General features: G+C 43.9%; 1 protein-coding gene across 1 annotated transcript in view; it reads left to right on the top strand.

Annotated features, from left to right (window-relative positions):
• The window catches only part of LOC126412292 (tryptophan 2,3-dioxygenase), a 419,586-nt gene that overhangs the window by 251,859 nt on the left and 148,369 nt on the right, over positions 1-19,358 (top strand). The window contains exon 4 of the mRNA XM_050081805.1: positions 553-624. Coding sequence (XP_049937762.1) covers positions 553-624 — 72 coding nt within the window. The remainder of the gene's footprint in view (positions 1-552; positions 625-19,358) is intronic.

Here is a 19,358-nt window from a genome sequence, read left to right as displayed (position 1 = left end):
TGATCCGTACCAGGAAGGAAATCAATAAATTCTAGAGAACAGCAGCGCTTGCGATTACAGTTTTATCATCGGCGACAGGTAGGTCGCGTAACCGGAGGCGAAGCCGCCACACGACATAGGAGAGGGAGAGAGAGTGAGTGTAGTCTCATTCCTTGACACAATTTCCCAAATGACAGGTATTTTGACGGCTAGACTGCTGCCCTGAAATCCTACTTATTGTGGTATTTTACTGTCACCTGCTGCGACAGCAATTTCTAGAGCTGAGAATTACTGCCACACAAACGTTCATCTCGGTGTTTATTTCAGCAACGAACATAAAACCCTGTTGATTAAACACCAAATGTGGGTAGGTTACTACATTCCACAGAAATCAGCATTATGATTATCAAGAGAGTGTTTATACGAAAATTCATCTCTAAGTTATCCAGTTGTTAGTTCAGCAAATAATTTTATTATCTTGTGTCACATTTTGTATCACTGCGCGAATTCTTACGTCTGTTTGTTGTATAATCTTCTGCACAGTGCATTTATGACTTTTCTCTCCTTTTTCAGGACTTGGTGCTTGACGAAACGCAGTCTTTAGAAATTCTAAAGCGAATGAGTCGGATTGTCCTCATTCTAAAGGTATGAATACTCATTCTTCTGTATGATTCGAGAAAGTAATTTATTACTTACAATAATTATTCACGCTATTAGCCACATAGATTTTCCTATTCCACATCCATGCATATTCATACTGAAGTCATTGTTGAAGCAATTACGTAGCATGCTCAGTAATGTCACATATTTTATGTTCAAAAATCAACATGGAATCCGCAAACAGATGTTTGCGAAACTGTTCCTCCGTGAGACATACAGCGCTGTAGACAGATTGAGGCCATGTTCCTTGACTTCAGAAACGCATTTGACACTTTCTCCCGCACTGCCGTTTAATGGAAAGAAATATGAGCTTATCGATTATAGGAGCAGATTTGCGACTAGATTCAAGACAGGCAAACAGAACTCAACTCGTCGCTCTTAACGGAACAAAATCGACAGATGGGAAGGTAATTTCCAAAGTACCCCATGGAAGTGTGACAGGGTCGTCACTGGTTACAATGTATATAAATGATCCAGTAGAAAGCGTCGAAGGCTTCTTAAGACTTATTGCCGATGATACAGTTGTCTGTAAGGAAGTAGCAACAACAGAAGCCAGCATCGATTTACAAAACGACCTGCAGAAGATTGATGAATGGTGCAGGCTTTGGCAGTTGACCCTAAACGTAAATAAATGTAACATATTGCGCTTGCATAGGAAAAAGAAATCAACTAAAGTACAACTTCACTGTTGATGGCAGATAGCTTGTAACAGTGTGCAGCGTAAAATATCTTGGAGTAACCATTCAGAGCAATCAAAGTGGAGTGAGCACGTAAAACAAACAGCAGGGAAAGCAGATGCCATGCTGAGATTCATAGGAACAATCTTAACGAAACGTAACTCATCCACGAAGGAAGAGGCTTACAAGCATTAAACGTTATCGTAGCGAGTTCCTTAGTGAATTTCTATTCCATTTGTTGTGAATTGTCATCGCTGATGGTGGCTGTTGTAACCTGTAGTGACCACGACCGGAACGGTCGCGGGGTGGCCGAGAAAGCGCGGCGGGACCGAACGGAGAGCGACCCGCGAACAAACAAACGAACGGAAAGGACCGACATGAAACAACGACGGACGATGGAGAGAGACCTTACGAAGACAACACGCAAGAAGCAACGGAGTGACAAAGACAACCAAACGAATCCAAAACGTCCACTACTAATGAAAACAAAGAACGATAAACACACGATGTGTCAAGACTCACGCAACGATTAGACTCGCTGGCTGAGCTTTCTTTTTCCTTTATTGTTATTTTAACACCTTTACAGAAGGTGGGCTTGCAGCAGCATCCTACGCCGCTCTTCAGCCACAGGTTTGACAATGAAAAAATATAAAGAAGACACGGAAAAGTCTGAACAAAGTGGCGGGCAAAAATCAGTAGACACAGAAAACAAAAAAACAAGAAGCCGTTCACACTCGACGAAAAACACACTAAAAACTGTCGGCACGGCGCACAAACACTGACGACTTCGACGGCACAGGTAAACGTAGGAGCGTGACGGCGAAGAACACTAAACACAAACACGATGGCACACACACGAGAAACTGATGGCGATGATCTCCGGCGCGCGAATGTCCACGTAACTTGTACGAGTCCGGGGACCTGCCAAGAGGTGAAGAAGGGGGTGGGGGAGTGAGAGGGGAGAGCAAAGATGCCAATGGCAGAGGAGATGGTAGGAGGAATGGAGGTATGGGGGTAGGGGAAGCCCGGAGGAGAAGTGGGGAGGAGGTAGGGAAGGGGGAGAGAAGGGAGAGAGGGTGCCCATAGGAAAAAACACAGGAAGAGGGAGGGAGGATCAAATTTGGTAGAAGGGGTAGATGGAGGGGAGGAGGGCATCATCAGGGAAGGGTAGCTGGCGGAAGCCACCTTGGGAGAGGGTATGGAGAGTGGAGAGATGAAGAGCAGGTGGGATGTGGGAATACAGGTGCGGCAGCGGATGGGGGCGGGAGAGGATGGGGAGACCAGCAGGTGAGGAGGATCGAGTTTACAGGAGGTGTAGAGGATCCGCATCCTTTCGAGGAATAGGAGGAGGTGGGGGAACGAAATAAGGTCATACAGGATCCGCGTGGGGGAGGGGAGACGGATGTGATAGGCGAGGCGAAGAGCATGGCGTTCTAGGATCTGAAGGGATTTGTAAAAGGTAGCCGGCCGGAGTGGCCATGCGGTTCTAGGCGCTACAGTCTGGAACCGAGCGACCGCTACGGTCGCAGGTTCGAATCCTGCCTCAGGCATGGATGTGTGTGATGTCCTTAGGGTAGTTAGGTTTAATTAGTTCTAAGTTCTAGACGAATGATGACCTCAGAAGTTAAGTCGCATAGTGCTCAGAGCCATTTGAACCATTTTTTGTAAAAAGTAGGGGGAGTGGAGATCCAGGCATGGTGGGTGTAGCAAAGGATAGGGCGAATGAGGGATTTATAGATATGGAGGATGGTGGAGGGATCCAGACCCCACGTACGGCCAGAAAGGAGCTTGAGGAGACAGAGTCGGCAGCGTGCCTAGGTTTGGATTGTCCGGAGGTGGGGGTTCAGGAGAGGCGACGGTCGAGGGTGACGCCAAGGTAATTAAGGGTGGGGGTGAGGGCGATAGGACAGCCACAGATGGTGATGTAGAAATCGAGGAGGCAGAAGGAAGGGTTGGTTTTGCCTACAATGATCGCTTGGGTTTTGGAAGGATTGACCTTAAGCAACCACTGGTTGCACCAAGCGGTGAACCAGTCAAGATGGGATTGGAGAAGGTGTTGGGAGCGCTGCAGGGTGGGGGCAAGGGCAAGGAAGGCAGTGTCATCGGAGTACAGGAGAAGGTGGATGGGGGGGGTGAAGGCAGCGGCATGTCCGCCGTATCCAAAAGGTACAGAAGAGGAGAGAGGACAGAACCTTGGGGCACACCGACAGAGGGGAGAAAGGTGTAGGAATCTGTGGTATGGATGGTGATGTAGGAAGGATGTTGGGAAAGAAAGGAGCCGATCAGACAGACGTAGTTAATAGGAAGGGCGAAGGTTTGGAGTTTGAAGAGGTGAGCGGAATGCCACATGTGATCATAGGCTCGTTCAAGGTCAAGGGAGAGGAAGATGGTGGAGCGACGGGAATTGAGCTGTTCGGAGAGGAGATGAGTGAGGTGAAGGAGAAGATCAGAAGAGAAGGATGGCCAGAAGCCACACTGGACAACGGGAAGAAGGCAGTGCTGGCGGAGATGCTGGTGGATGCGGTGGGCTAGGATGGATTCCAGGACCTTGCTGAAGACTGAGATAAGGCTGATGGGATGGTAGGAGGAGACAGCGGACGGCGGTTTACCGGGCTTAAGGAACATCAGGATACGGGAGGTTTTCCACAGGTTGGGGTAGTAGCCGTGGACAGGACTACATTATAAAGCCTGGCCAGGGTGGAAAGGAAGAGGCAGGAGCTTCACGAAGGTGGCGATAGGTGACACAATCGTGACCAGGAATGGTGTTGCGTTTTGTGCAGAGTGTGGCGATGAGATACTGTGTAGTGATAGGAGCATTTAGTTTGGGGTGTGCAATGCTGTCCAAGTACTGGAAACCAGGTGCAAGGGGATGGACAGAGGTGTACGTTCGATCGCAGACATCCAGGAAGAGGGAGTAATCGATCTGGGGATCGTCGGGGATGGTAAAGACATCGGAGAGGTAAGAGGTAAAGTGATTGGCCTTACCAAGGTTGTCAGGGAAGGGTTGATTATCATGAAGGAGAGGATAGTAGGGGGGTATTTAGATCCGGTAAGGTGGTGGAAAGCTGACCAGAACTTGGACGAGTTTATAGGAAGTGTGGCATTTAAATGGGTGCATGTCTGTCGCCAGTCCCATCATTTCTTAGCCGTGAGCAAGTTTCGGATGTGTCGCTGGAGTTGCCAGTGGCGTCGTAGTGTGTCCAGGTCACGCGTGTGGAGGAAGGCACGGTAGAGACGGCGGGATTTACGGAGGAGGAGGACAGCCTGTGGAGGTGAGGTAGGACAGTGAGGGTGGATCGCGACGAGGTCTGCTGGAGAAAGGAGGCGGCATGGGTAACATCATCAGGGTGGTGGTAGGTGAAGGGGTGGCCATCGACCTGGGTAGATAGGGTATCCCAGTAGGCATTCCAGTCAGCACGGGAATAATCATGGATGTACTTTGGGGGAGGTTCATTACGGGGGTCAGTGTGGGGGCGACGACCGTCTGAAATGGTGAGGGCAGGGAGATGATCACTACCAATGGGGTCCAGGACATCCACCGTTATGCGGCCAAGGAGGTTAGGGGAGGAGAGGATGACATCAGGAGTGGAGTTGGATTAGGGGTGGGTGTGCTGGGGAATGGGGACAAGGTCGCCATGGAGGGAGGAGAGGAACCGATGCCACCACCGTAACTGGGTGGTGGAACGACTATGGATGTTGAGGTCGGCGGCAATCACATAGGAGGAGAAGGTATGGTCAATGTGGGAGAGAAAGTCAAACGGAATAGGGGCGTTAGGGCAGACATAGATGGTGGTGCAGGTGATGGTAAGGCCAGGGAAGAAGAGACTAAGGATCAGATGTTCAGTGGGGTCAGGAAGTAGAGGTTGGAGCCGAACTGGGATCTGGCGGTGGTGACCAATGGCAACTCCGCCATGCGCTATCAGGAAGGGATTATCGGAGCGGTGAAGGAGGTAGGGCGAGGTATGTATGGTGTGGTCGGGCTGAAGAAAGGTTTCATTGAGGAGGAAGGCAACCACATGGTGGGTGGTGAGGGTGTGCATGAAGAGGTTCTTGTTGGTGGGAAGGGAACAGATGTTGTTGAACAGGATATGGTGCTGTCGCGCATGACAGGGATTCAGACGAGGGAGTCGAGACGGGAGAAGGTAAAATGGGCCTGGTTGTGGGAGTAGGTGGTATACATTTTGAGGTGGAAGACGGAACGGGTGACGAGGGATATCTCCTGGAGGGTGTGAGGACGCTGGAAAGGGTGAACATTTTGGAGGATGATGGTGAGGAACCTGATGATATCCTCAGTGGGGGGGGGGGGGACGAAGGGAATTGCCAGGAGGGGTGGGGGCGTCCAGAGGGCGGACAGGGATGGTGAGTTCAGGAGTGGTGGGAGGGGGTCGGGCTTTACATTTTTGGGAGTACGTGGGATGTGGGAGATTACAGGTACTACAGGAGGGAGGGGACTGAAGAGGAAATGCGCTTGCTTACAGTGAGGGCAGGTGGGGGCCTCGCGGCACTCAGATGTTGTATGTGCATTATAATGCAGACACCTCTGGCAGCGGAGGGACTGAGGAGGGGAACGGGAGGGGTCGACTTTGTATCGTCGGTTGAAGAGGAGGGCACCCTCCTTCAGGAGACGGTCTATGGAGGGGGCGTGTCTGGAAAAGAGCCGCATAAGGCGGGTGGGGCCGGCGGAGCTGGCTGAGCGAGAGACAGGCGCTTAAATACTCTATCGGGGGCTCCGCTATTGCCCGCTGGAACCACGTGTTCCACTGTGGCGCCCTCACACTAAATACGGGCCAGGAGGCGCGTGCCGCCAGACCTAGCGAGAGACATAATTTGCAGGACATACACATTCTTCAAGAGGAAAGAATGCTTATTCGTGTACTGCAACTGTCGCTTGGAATCGTTAGCGCCGTGCAGTGTCTTACATTCAGGAAATATCGCGATAACTACGAACATTAACTAAATGATGGGCACAACATCATGAACCTGACATATAAGTAAAGCAAAAATGCATTTTTTTACCGAATACTTCCTGTAAAATCATTTGAGAAAAGCCGGCCGGAGTGGCCGAGCGGTTCTAGGCGCTTCAGTCAGGAACCGCGCGACCGCCACGGTCGCAGGTTCGAATCCTGCCTCGGGCATGGATGTGTGTGATGTCCTTAGGTTAGTTAGGTTTAAGTAGTTCTAAGTTCTAGGGGACTGATGACCTCAGAAGTTAAGTCCCATAGTGCTCAGAGCCATTTGAGCCATTTGAGAAAAATCCGTGCCTCGACATGTGTAAACCGTCATCGTTCGTGGATCGGACTGTGCGCAAGTGGGAGGAATGGAATGAAAACATTCCTGCCAGTTGGTTGCAGGTTTACTTGTCAAATGGTTCAAATGGCTCTGATCACTATGGGACTTAACAGCTGAGGTCATCAGTCCCTTAGAACTTAGAACTACTTAAACCTAACAACCTAAGGACATCACACACATCCATGCCTGAGGCAGGATTCGGACCTGCGACCGTAGCGGTCGCGCGGTTCCAGACTGAAGTGCCTACAACCGCTCGGCCATACCGACCGGCTGGTTTACTTGTCGGTTGGGTTATTATTCATTTATTTTTTTTAGAGTGAAAGCAGTCAGCGGAAACAGTCGAATCGAATGATTCGACACCGTTGTACCTCTGAAATATTCATTCTTTCTTTTCCAGTGAAAACAGTCAGTAATTTTTGTGTCAGTTGAACCATGTATTCATTCTTCTCACTGAAACTGCTCTTTAGTGTTTTAGCTGACCGAGCTAACCATTCATTCTACAGAGTGAAACCAGCTTGCAATACTTAATTTATCTGAACTAAAGCAGTGGTCGTTACACTGGCAGAGGCTGGTCCTAAGTGAAGTATCTCAGGGGTATACCAAAGTTAACAAAAGCAGTATACATGATCATTTAATTTTGAACTGAATGGAGTAATTTTTCTATTCATCATTGAAAACTCATTCATATGCTGTTTTGGATTAAATTGTTCAAATGGTTCAAATGGCTCTGAATACTATGGGACTTAACATCTGAGGTCATCAGTCCCCTAGAACTTAGAACTACTTAAACCTATCTAACCTAAGGACATCACACACATCCACGCCCCAGGCCGGATTCGAACTTGGACCGTAGCAGTCGCGCGGTTCCGGACTGAAGCGCCTAGAACCCCTGAGCCACCACTGCCGGCATTAAATTGTTCCAGACACCATTAACGCATAACTAATCAACCTGGGGTTGGCCTGCCATCACTTCAGTTGCCGACCCCAGACAAAAACTTTGAAGACCCCGGACGTGTGGGTCAAATCGGATTACTTTCCCGGCCACAAACAGTCTGTAGACAATAAGTTGTCCGATGGGCACGATGTTCCGCGGTGGGCGGGAAAAAGATGGGAGGAATGTTTCCTCGCTTGCGTTTCAGTGCAGTGGGCGCGCGCCTTCTACCGATCAGCAGTTATAAATTACACATGAGAGTAAAAAGGAACTGTGAAAGCGCATTATAGAGACGTTCATATTCAGACGTAGTACTAACCTGCAGCAAGGAAAATGAGCGTCCCTAGTCTTACACACTACTTAATCTAACTTAAACTAACTTACGCCAAGGACAACACACACACCACACACACCCATGCCCGAGGGAGGACTCGAACCTCCAACGGGAGGAGCCGCGTGAACCGTGACAAGGCGCCCAAGACCGCACGGCTACCCCGCTCGGATTATGAGTAGAAGGCAAATGACATTTAAGACATTCAGTTATCTGGCGGGCGGGGCGATGTCGGAGTCTATGCTATCGCCCGTTGTCGGCGGCTTCTCATTGTCTCAATGAAGAAGTATGGAAAATACAGGATGTTCGAAAATTTTCTTTGCGACTTTGATCACATGTATTTCAGAAATTGGGATGGTAGAAAAGAGCGGCTTACGACATAATGTTCATATACACCTAAGGTTCTAGTAGCCGCTTAACACAGTTCAATGTGTTACGCTGATCATATTTTCTAGAGCTATTATTCGGAACACATTAAAAATTTTGATAATACAAAAAAAGTCTGAATCTAACGTTAAAAATGCAAACTATCACTTTAATTTTTTTCAAAAAGTACAATAATTTAAATTCTGTTAACACCTTCAAACATGAAGGATTGTGAGCAGGCATACAGTACTTACCAGTGCTGTAAATTTTCTTCGCCATGTCTGTATTCTTCAACAGCTTTATGAAAACATTCAACTCAAGTTTCATAATAGTTCACTCTAGTCACTAACATTGCTTTCGTAGTTTCTACAACAAACTGCGTTTTGTCACTGCTCCATACATTAGTCATTTGGGAAAATGCCCTTTCAGTTACAGCAACCCAATACATGTGAAATGAACATACAATTTGGAATAAATCGTTTCGTAATTATTAAATCCGGAACAAATAGGTGTCCCGAATACTTTTGAAACAATTCGAGGCTGAGCTAGAAAAATTGTGACTATCACGAAAAAGGGGGGACGGAGGGGCGGATGGTCATCTTAAATACGAGCACCGTTTGTATCACACAAGTTATCTAAGCGATATTTTAGTTCCATTTCCGGCCAAGGACGTCCTCATAAAAGTGCGCTATTGCTGCTCAAATGCGAGCTCACAGCTCGTGCAAGTACCGCCAGAAGAAAAAAAAATGCAGTGGTGTTCGGCAGGACATGGGTGCCGGACCTGGTCTGTACAAATCATTCCACACACCGTGCCAGCTCCTAGAGGGTGGTCAGTCAATAACTAACATGGGAAACATAAAAAAAACAGCTTTAGAAGTGTGTGAACATTATGCTGCAAACCGGACCTTTCTACCTATTCCTATTTCTAAAACATACGTGATCAAAGTTGTAAAGATAATTTTGGAACATAGTGCATACGTATAGGAGAGCGGCTAAGCGTACAGCCGTTGCATTTTTAAGAGACTAAAACGAAGAAACTATCTATAGTTAAGTCCTCCTCTAATGAATTTTATCTAATGTTTATTACAATCTATTTCCAATCAATCTAACTTCCACAGGCACGAAAGAAGGTCCAGGTTTACCCCTGAAAATCCCTCCAGCACGCCTCTGTACACACTCAAAATTAGGACCAAACCGGGGAAATCCGGGCGTACTGCAGCCGTAGCTAAGTTTGCAAAGGTGAGCGCACTGATTTCCTTAAGGGTATAAGAACAAGAAAGGAACCTTGCCTCGTTTTAATGACACTTTGCATTCCGTTTTATAGGCAGTATGTGATGATGTCCACAAACACAAAATCATTTTAATATTCAGCCATTTATTTATGTGGACGGTAAATCTTTTGTACAGAAAAATACGTCACCAGCTACCACGTTTTCAGTTTTACAGGTAGTGTCATAACCATTAAAAATTCACAAGCACAAATTTTCAGGACTATCTGTAAGGCTTTGAGAATATGTATGGTGCTAGAAGAGACTATTTAATACTTATTAGTCTGTTTTAAAAACGCGTTATATTAAAAAGTTTTTCTATTTAAATAGTTATTTTCTGCTTTTTAGTCTTGTGTGTGTGAAATTTTTCAGTTGATTTCAAATATTTTGGTGAGATTACAGCAGGACATGTGGTAAACTTCAGGTTTATTTCAGTTTCTCTTCAAATGGGTCAACCAGTATATTGCTTTCTCATAGGCATATCTTGCGAGAAGACCGCGATTGGAAAAATTAGAGAGAATCAAGAAGCTTAGTAGCAATTGTTCTTAAGTGGGGAATATTCGCGACTGGGACAAGAAAACAGGGAAATAGAAGTGGTACATCAAGTACCTACTGTCCATCACGTACGAGGGAAGAAAGCGAGTTAATATTGCATTGCCATCCAGTTGTGAGCTAAGTTGAAAGTTTCAAGTCTATTGATTATCGGGAAGTTAGTTTAAAATTAGTTGCAAAATTTATACCGAACGGGCAGACAGACCGAAAAACAAAGTGCCCTCCGCCACACACCAGACTCTAAAGCGATTTAATATTACAGTATCATCCAGTTCTGAGCTGTGCTGAAAGTTTGAAATCTCTAGCTCATCGGGAAATTAGTTTAAAATCAACTGCAAAATTTGTACCGAAAAAAACACACAAGAAACCGACCTAATGAAAAAGTGTTAAATATGGAATATTCATTTATATATACACAAATTTACAGTGCAGCACCAATTATTAAACTTTTAAAACCAACCAAAATTTGATATTTAATGCCACAAGTACGAAAATTCGTACATTTTGAATGTACCTTATTTTTTTTAAAAATGGTTCAAATGGCTCTGAGCACTATGGGACTTAACTTCTGAGGTCATCAGTCCCCTAGAACTTAGCACTACTTAAACCTAACTAACCTAAGGACATCACACACATCCATGCCCGAGGCAGGATTCGAACCTGCGACCGTAACGGTCGCGCGGTTCCAGACTGTAGCGCCTAGAACCGCTCGGCCACCCCGGCCAGCTCCTTATTTTTAGAAATATACTTTTTATTCACAACTCTTTGAAGTAAAATACATAATTTGTCTCTAAAAAAGTGATCAACCGTAGTCATGGTTCATGTATAATCGAAAACGCTGAAAAAGTATGTAAATAAAATCACTCAAACCCAGTGAGTGAGAAAACCATCATATAACACCCGAAAACGACGGAGACTTGTTTCTGTCGGTTGTCTCACACTGAATGAAACCAGAAGATATTCATGTAGCTGACATGACCGCGTAGACTAGTTTCATTTGGTTGTTTCATTCTACTGAAGAAACCACCTGAACGAAAAAACAATCGACTTACCAATCGATTTTTTAAAAAAGTCGATTGTTCCATCATTAATTGCAGGTTGCCTATCTAACGGCCTGTAGACACAACAAAATATTTTCACTATTTCATATATTTTCTGCCCGAATTTAAAAATTTAAAATGCTGTCATAATCCACTCACTAAGAGAGACAATCTTGCGTTGAAGTGGTAACAATGTAAGTCAAGTATTGCCTGAAAATGAGTGCACTTAGCGACCTCCAACAAACTTTACACATTATTTCAAAGCTTTGCGGTTTTTTATCTCTTTGATACCCACGCAAAATGATGAAAGTAAAAAGGTTTAAAGCTTACTGCCACATTTACGATGTTCATCTAGGAAAACTTCAGCATCAGATTTTATGTTTTAACTTATAACGTCTTTACTATTAATTGTATTCGCAACACATTCGCAGGAAGAATCCACATATACCACTGAACGTACCTACACAGTTCAGGAGATATGAGTCATAAGCATTTACACACGTGAAAAACTAGCGTTTGCGTAAAATAGAGCTCAAATTACCGCAGGCTATACTCATTCAATGTTTGGTTATGAGAGCACTTAGCGATTTGCAACAAAACTCAAACATAATTTCAAATCGTTTCTGAACTTTGTCTTCCTTACCTGCGTAACGTCAAATAGTCAAGGTATTAACTCAGACTTTTAAGCTGTTTTATACATGGGAGTTTGATTTTTTAAAGGGTTGGTGGCGGCGTAGTTACTGATTTCCTACTAAGTACTAATTAAAGTAAACTTTGGTACGTAATCCCACTATTCCACATTGATATTGGTAAATACTGTTTTCTTACGTAGTATGATCTATATCGTTCATCGACTGGCCCGCCTCATGTGTACCAAACCGCATCCAAAACGTCGCATAATATCTCAAACATAAACTGTTCAGTGGGTTATTACGACGAATTTCAGCCACTGGTTCATTCACAGAAAGGACAATGGTTCGCACAGACCACATGCCGTATATGGAGTATAGCGTGTTGCAAATGTTTTCCGATAAATCTCATGTTACAAGATTACCATGCCAGATAACATACTGTTAAAGGCTTCTAAAAATATGTGCTGCTGATCGGTATATTAGGTTCGTTTTAGTATAAGTGTGTGGACAGGAATAATGGGTGACAGACTCATGGGACACCACACGTAGCCGGATTATTTAATAACGAATGGAACACTCAACGGCCACTCAGTTCACATGCATTAACCTTTTGGATTTATCAGTATGAGGACATATAAAGCCATTGCTGAACGCCGCATCCATCATCAACGTGCATACGCTACAAAAGCTCTTGTCCCGTGCATATATTCACAAACGAAGACAGCAAGGTGTGTTCGTACGAGTGACTGAGAAGGAGGGCTGAAGGATATGTAACAACTGTTCTTAACTACGTGGAGAATCTCCTCTGTGCCAACACGCAGATGGTTAACACAGGATACAATGGCATTCATTTCAACAAATTTTTGTTCTGGGAATACGTTTATCGTCCGTTTCTTTTGGTGGTGCCCAGTACTGTCCCTTAAACAATATTTAATACTTTGCCTTACTACCTTGTGTCTGGAATAGTTGCTGGGAATGTAAAGGAATCGCTAATCTGAGTCCATGTTCAATGTTTGAAACGAACAGCGGTCTGGTTAGTATGATGGCGAATTCATGAGCCTCGTATTTGCTTATTATCGAAGCTAAAAGATTACATTTCAATGTCACGGAGCCACATCTTATCCCCTCGTAGTCATCTCTTTGTAAACTTTAGAACTGTTTGCTCCGTACATGGATATGTTGCGCATATATGGACAGCAACTAATCAGTGTGTTGTGGTATCCATGTGACTGCGATCTGCAGCTTTTGGGAACGACGTTGATAATAATTTAGTATTTTGCGGAATAAGCTGATAATAATTTAGTATATTGTGAAATAAGCTGATTGTAAAAAACTAGGGTGTTTTGGAAATCAGCCTTATGCAAACACAATTAGTTTATTTTATATTTCCCAGTCATGTTTCTACGCCAATCTGTCATCTTCTGTGGGTTAAATTTTTCTGTAAAGTACAATATCACATTTGTAATAATTTAACTACTGTACGCCTAAGAAATACAATATCTGCAATTTGCTTCGTTTTGTTTGGACACTCACCTTAAAATTACATCGCTAATTGAACTGTATTATTGTACATCGATTTTAGTGCTCGTTTTCGTCTGCAAACTAGCCATGAAGAAAATTATTGCGTATTTGTGGAGAGCTGTTTCGAGGTTAGAGGTTATGTACGTTTCTGTACTTACATTTTCCGTCCTGTTTCGTGTCCCTGATTGGTGTTTCAATGAGCTACTATTTAGTGCATTGCTTTCACTCAGTTCTTCAAAAATTTCCGCTCACTACTTCACCTCACATGCACTTACACAAATAGCACTGATAATAATTTAGTATAATCTATTTTAAAGATGTGAGGTAAAGGGTGTAGTGTTTTAACAGTAGCAGTTCGTAGCATGCAACCGTATCCCTATGCCAAATACAGCTAAACAACGCGTTTCAAGAAACAATGCTCTCATCATCAATTTGTAAAACTTAGCCCACGACGCGAAAGCGCTAAAATACCTGCCCCAACACCAACGCCTCGATTGTGCTGATAGACTCATGAGCTAGGTTTCAGAATCTGATGATGACAGCGTTGTCTCCTGAAACGTGTAGTTTGGCAGGACTAAATTACAGTTGAATGCTGCCAGTAATTACTGCTGAGCTGATAGCCTGGTGCTCGTAATGTTTTAGAGGATGACTCACATGCTTTAACAGTGATTTTGTTTGAGAAGAAGTCGAAGTTAAATGGTCTTTCGTATTAGAAGATGGTATGGGATAACAAGGAAAGTCATTTTTAATTACATTTTGTCATTTGAGCGACAAGAGAAAGAGTGAAAATGTGTCAGTAGGTCATACGCGGAAGTAGCTTCAAACAAACAGCCAATGGGACAGTGCGATTCATATCTGGGTGAGTAGGTCAGGAACTATGGAAGGGGAGCGGCAGCTCACGTCTTGCATCAGCTGATCGCAACTACGGTGCTAAGAGGAAATATCGATATGTGTGACCACTCAGTGACGAAGAAGGAAAAGAAAGGAAATGGAGCTCCTAGTTGAACCAGAAAGCAGTCGCTCGCGGAATCCTGATGGTATTCCAAACCCGCCATTAGCGATGATAAGCTAAATGCGATGTAATCGTCTTGAAAAGTGGCGATGAAAACAGATGCGGCGCAACTGTTCTGCTTGGAGGTAACCACTTGCCGAAATTCTGCAGGACCTGCCTTGCACAGTAAGTACGGGTGGCCGAGTGTTTTCTCCCTGGTGAATGTCGACGAATACGTGGCTGGACGTAAACATACGAGTAATCACAACACTGTGACTTGCCCACTGATCATCTGCAAATCAGCGATTGTACTTAACTGCGTTTCTGCTGTAGTGCAGGTACTGCACGTCAAAATAGCGTAGCACAGTATGTCTCGAAATGACGTTCGTTCGCGGTGTAATCGGCTCAATGAACGAATGCAATATTACATAGCAACTGGGGGACGCTACCACGATACGTAAAATAGATTAGATTAGATATACGGTTCGTTCTGTTGACCCTTACTGAGTAGATCCTTGAGGATATGGTACACGATAGTTAGGCGAAACTAAGTAATACATATTATAAGAAGAACTGATACGCAAATGTTTCCTCTACAAAAGCTAAATTAAGTGGTACCGAAGCATTTGGAAATGTTATAACTTTCCAAATTATTCATTAATATGTTAATTGTAAAAAGTATAAGTCATAGGCTATCATAGCCTATTGCAAATAAAGCATTGTCAAAGCAGCAGGTTTCAAGGCTTATCTACATACGCAACATTTTATATAGGCCCTGCAGACCACGCGTTGTTTCCACAAACTGCCTCCACTTGTGTATGTATTGTGCTCGGTTAGTCCTCAGGGCTCGCAGGTCCTTCGCCAAGTCGTCCATCCAGCGCTGCCTTGGTCATCCTATGGGGCGTCTGGTGTTTGGTTTCCCCTCAAATGCTTTCTTCACCTGCATCTCTTCTGGCATGTCGACTTCACGGCCAGCCCACTGGATTCTTTTGCTCTTCAGCTTCTGTAGTATTATTGGTTGTTGCATCAAGAGATAGATTTCATCATTCTTCCTTCTCGATTCTTCTTTAATATCGAGCATATGGACTATCAGACCAGTTGTGTGATTGGATTGAAGAATTCCAGATAACAGAACGCATCATGTCATTCTCAATGGAGAGAAGTCTTCCGGAGTAAGAGTGATTTCAGGTGTGCCGCAGGGGAGTGTCGTAGGACCGTTGCTATTTACAAAATATACATAAATGACCTTGTGTATAACATCGGAGGTTCACTGAGGCTTTTTGCGGATAATGCTGTAGTATATATCGAGAGGTTGTAACAATGGAAAATTGTACTGAAATGCAGGAGGATCTGTAACGAATTGACGCATGGTGCAGGAAATGGCAATTGAATCTCAATGTAGACAAGTGTAATGTGCTGCGAATACATAGAAAGAAAGATCCTTTATCATTTAGCTACAATATAGCAGACCAGCAACTGGAAGCAGTTAATTCCACAAATTATCTGGGAGTAGGCATTAGGAGTGATTTAAAATGGAATGATCATATAAAGTTGATCGTCGGTAAAGTAGATGCCAGACTGAGTTTCATTGGAAGAATCCTAAGGAAATGCAATCCGAAAACAAAGGAAGTAGGTTACAGTACACTTGTTCGCCCACTGCTTGAATATTGCTCACCAGTGTGGGATCCATACCATATAGGGTTGATAGAGGAGATAGAGAAGGTCCAACGGAGAGCAGCGCGCTTCGTTACAGAATCATTTAGTAATTGCGAAAGCGTTACGGAGATGATAGATAAACTCCAGTGGATGTCTCTGCAGGAGAGACGCTCAGTAGCTCGGTACGGGTTTTTGTTGAAGTTTCGGGAACATACCTTCACCAAGGAGACAAGCAGTATATTGCTTCCTCCTAAGTATATCTCGCGAAGAGACCATGAGGATAAACTCAGAGCGATTAGAGACCCACAGAGGCATACCGACAATCTTTCTTTCCACGAACAATACGAGACTGGAATAGAAGGGAGAACCGATAGAGGTACTCAAAGTACACTCCGCCACACACCGTCAGGTGGCTTGCGAAGTATGGATGTAGATGTACATGGAGATATCGTCCTCATTACTCTCCTTTCAATTATTAATAGTTTTTCCGTTTATCGTTTAGTCATGTTCCAGGTTTATGAACTGTACTTGACGGCTAGGCATATCGTATATCGTATCATATATTCTCATCTCATTATTCGCTGATATTGGTTCTGAGCTGAGCGTCTCCCTTAGGGAATACATGCACTTCATTCCCGCTGTTGTTTTTTTTTCCGTTGATATCCATTCCATTGATGTCCATTTCTATGGTATTGCTCCCGGTATACGAAGGTCCCAAGCAGTTGAAGTGGTGTAATCTCCTGAACCCCGTGCTATCTACCTCATAAGATTCTTGCTGCTCTTGCCTTCTTCCTAACTGCGTGAACTCTGTTTGTCTTGATTCATCTTTAGTCCAACATTCTGTGTGCAGTTGTCCATTTTCTAGTGCATTTCTTTCAGCTCATGGTTTGATTCACGCAGCAGTACTATATCATATGCGTATGCGAAACAATTCAAATTGCCATCCATCTGTACTCCAGCCCATTCATGTTTTCTATTTTCCCTTATTGCTTTCTCTGAGACGACGTTGAACAGAACTCAAGGCAGAGAATTTCCCTGTCTGAGATCTGTCTTAAACTCGAACGTTCCTGTCGTGAGCCCTCGGAAACGCACTGCTGTCCTTGACCCGTCCATACAAGTCTGCACCATTCTCACTAGCTTCTCTGGGATTATGAAGTCAAGCAGAGCATTGTGTAGGCTATATCGGTGTATGCTTTCATATGCAAAAACCGGCGAACAGACTATAGATTTCATATTCCCAGCGTTTTTCAAACAGTTATCTTAGGACTGAAATGTGATCTTCTGTCTATGGGTTTGATCGAAAGCAAGCTTAGTGTTCCTGTGAATTCTCTGTGAATGTTTGTAATTTTCTGCAGATAATGATAAACATTACCTTGCAGGTTCCATTCTTCTGACAATTACTCAATCTTCCGTATCATCTGAATGAGTTTATATATGTCTGAATGCAAGCTCTCACCTTCCTCTCTGATTAATTTTTCCGTTATTCTGTCCTCCTGTTGGGCCTTGCTGTTTCTCACTCTTTTGATTGCAATCTTCACATCTTCTTCAATCATTTCCCATTTTTCTTCATCTTTCCTTTCCTTCGTTGTGTCTGCAGGTAGCATTTCATCAGGGTCTGGACAATTCAAGTGATTTGAGAAGTAGTCTCTCCATCTTTCTACAATTCTTCCCTTGTCATTTATGAAGTCGCCGTTCTTATCCCTAATGAAAATGGTTAGGCTCTGAAATCCACGATTCCGATTTTTTATGCTTTTGAAAAAGTGTCTTGAATACAATATCACCGATCTGAACCGGTTCCGAAGTCGGGTATTTTGTACAAGGCATATTATGTGATGTAATTAATAACAAACACATCAACTGAGCTGTTGGTTTTAAAGTTTCACTAGCTATGACAAATTTAAGGAAAAAGCTACACACAACCCATAGCTGGTAAACGGAAAATCTAAAATTATTCAAAGCACAAAGGAATTAAAGATAGAGCTGTCAGTGGACTTTTTTTTATGCCAGCAGAGTTAGTTGAAAATTTCTGCTGGACTGAGTTTCGAACCCGGCACAAATTTTCAACTTGCTCCATTGATATAAATCAGTGCCCACTGGTAGCTATTGTCTTTTTTTCTTTTTTGGACTAGTAATAAATAAATTGAAGGCCGCTGTAACCGTGGCCGAAACTTTGGTATTCTCCAGAATTAGTTTTACACAATATGACGCGGAACCATACCCAGAAAACTTTTATGTCGACTGACTGGGCGCGGAAGCCTACGCAGTTATAAATGGTTTTAATTGGCTGACCCATTGTCGGTTATTAATCTCGCCGCGAACCGAATTAAAGAACTCTGCACGTGTAGCCAACCTCATCAAACTGAAGAACCATACAAGATTATTTTTTTCGGTAAGACATGCGGCTAAAAAAGAACTCGAAGATCAAATAACCAGCTCATCGTCTCTTAATATTCTAGGAGGAAAAGGACTCTATGTGCATGTTAAGATTCTTTGCTGTTTTTTTTTCTGTAGCAGAGTAGGTATATGTTACTCTCTAATATTTTTCCCGCATTAAATTAAAATATGTTTTACAGAACGCTAGTGAACTGTGGGGAAGCAAGGGAAGGGAGTATGCCAGAAGAGAACATCATTTTTCATGGGTGATAAGATCCGCCACAGTTGTAAAAGTTTTTAATTCCTAAAAGAAAAGCACAAACTGCTTTCGGGAACTGCGTCCCTTCTTCAGGTGCCTCTGAAAAGAGTACATAACAGTCGAATAACAGAGGGTCAATTAGATTAAAGTAGTGCATCCCCGGCCTAGGCCTGTCGGAAAGCATCTCACAGATCCCAAACACAGATACGCATAAAGTTAGATAGACCTCTTTGAAACGCAGTGCTACATGCGCACCTATAAGGCCCATGCCAAGCACACAGCAAAGCTGAAATGCCGACTGGAGAAGCCATGCAGCCGTAACGTAAGCGAGTACACTCCTCGTGCCAACTATAGTACGTTGGAGTTCATTGTATTTCAGCATAATAAAAGAATTTTAGAAAAAAGAATCCACAAAATGATCATGCTATGATCGGTACAGACCAACAAATAACCTCTGTTATGCGACTTTTATGGACCCACATTTTATATACACCTGAAGATGGGACACAGTTCCCGAAATCGGGTTGTGTTTTCCTTTCAGAAAATTAAAAAAAATATCATTGACGATGAATGTCAACAGTTGTGGATGTCCCGTCAAGAGACACCTATCATTTGTTGCTGGAGGTTGCGTCTCTTGTTGTCCGTGAGAGTATAAGGTTTCAACAAACCGGTGCTCCACCCCACTTTGATATTAATCTCTGTGACCACCTGAACAACAGATAGCCTTATCGCTGGATTGGTAGAGAAGGCCCTGCCTGCCCAATAGTCAGTTTGAGGACATTAATATTTGTGTAATTATGACGCGGAAGGTCCGAAATGCCCTGGATGCTGTC

This window comes from Schistocerca serialis, chromosome 7 (genome assembly GCF_023864345.2).
Source record: "Schistocerca serialis cubense isolate TAMUIC-IGC-003099 chromosome 7, iqSchSeri2.2, whole genome shotgun sequence".
NCBI lineage: Eukaryota > Metazoa > Arthropoda > Insecta > Orthoptera > Acrididae > Schistocerca > Schistocerca serialis.
The sequence above is the reverse complement of the archived record's forward strand: the minus strand, read 5'-3'. Positions and strand labels throughout refer to the sequence as shown.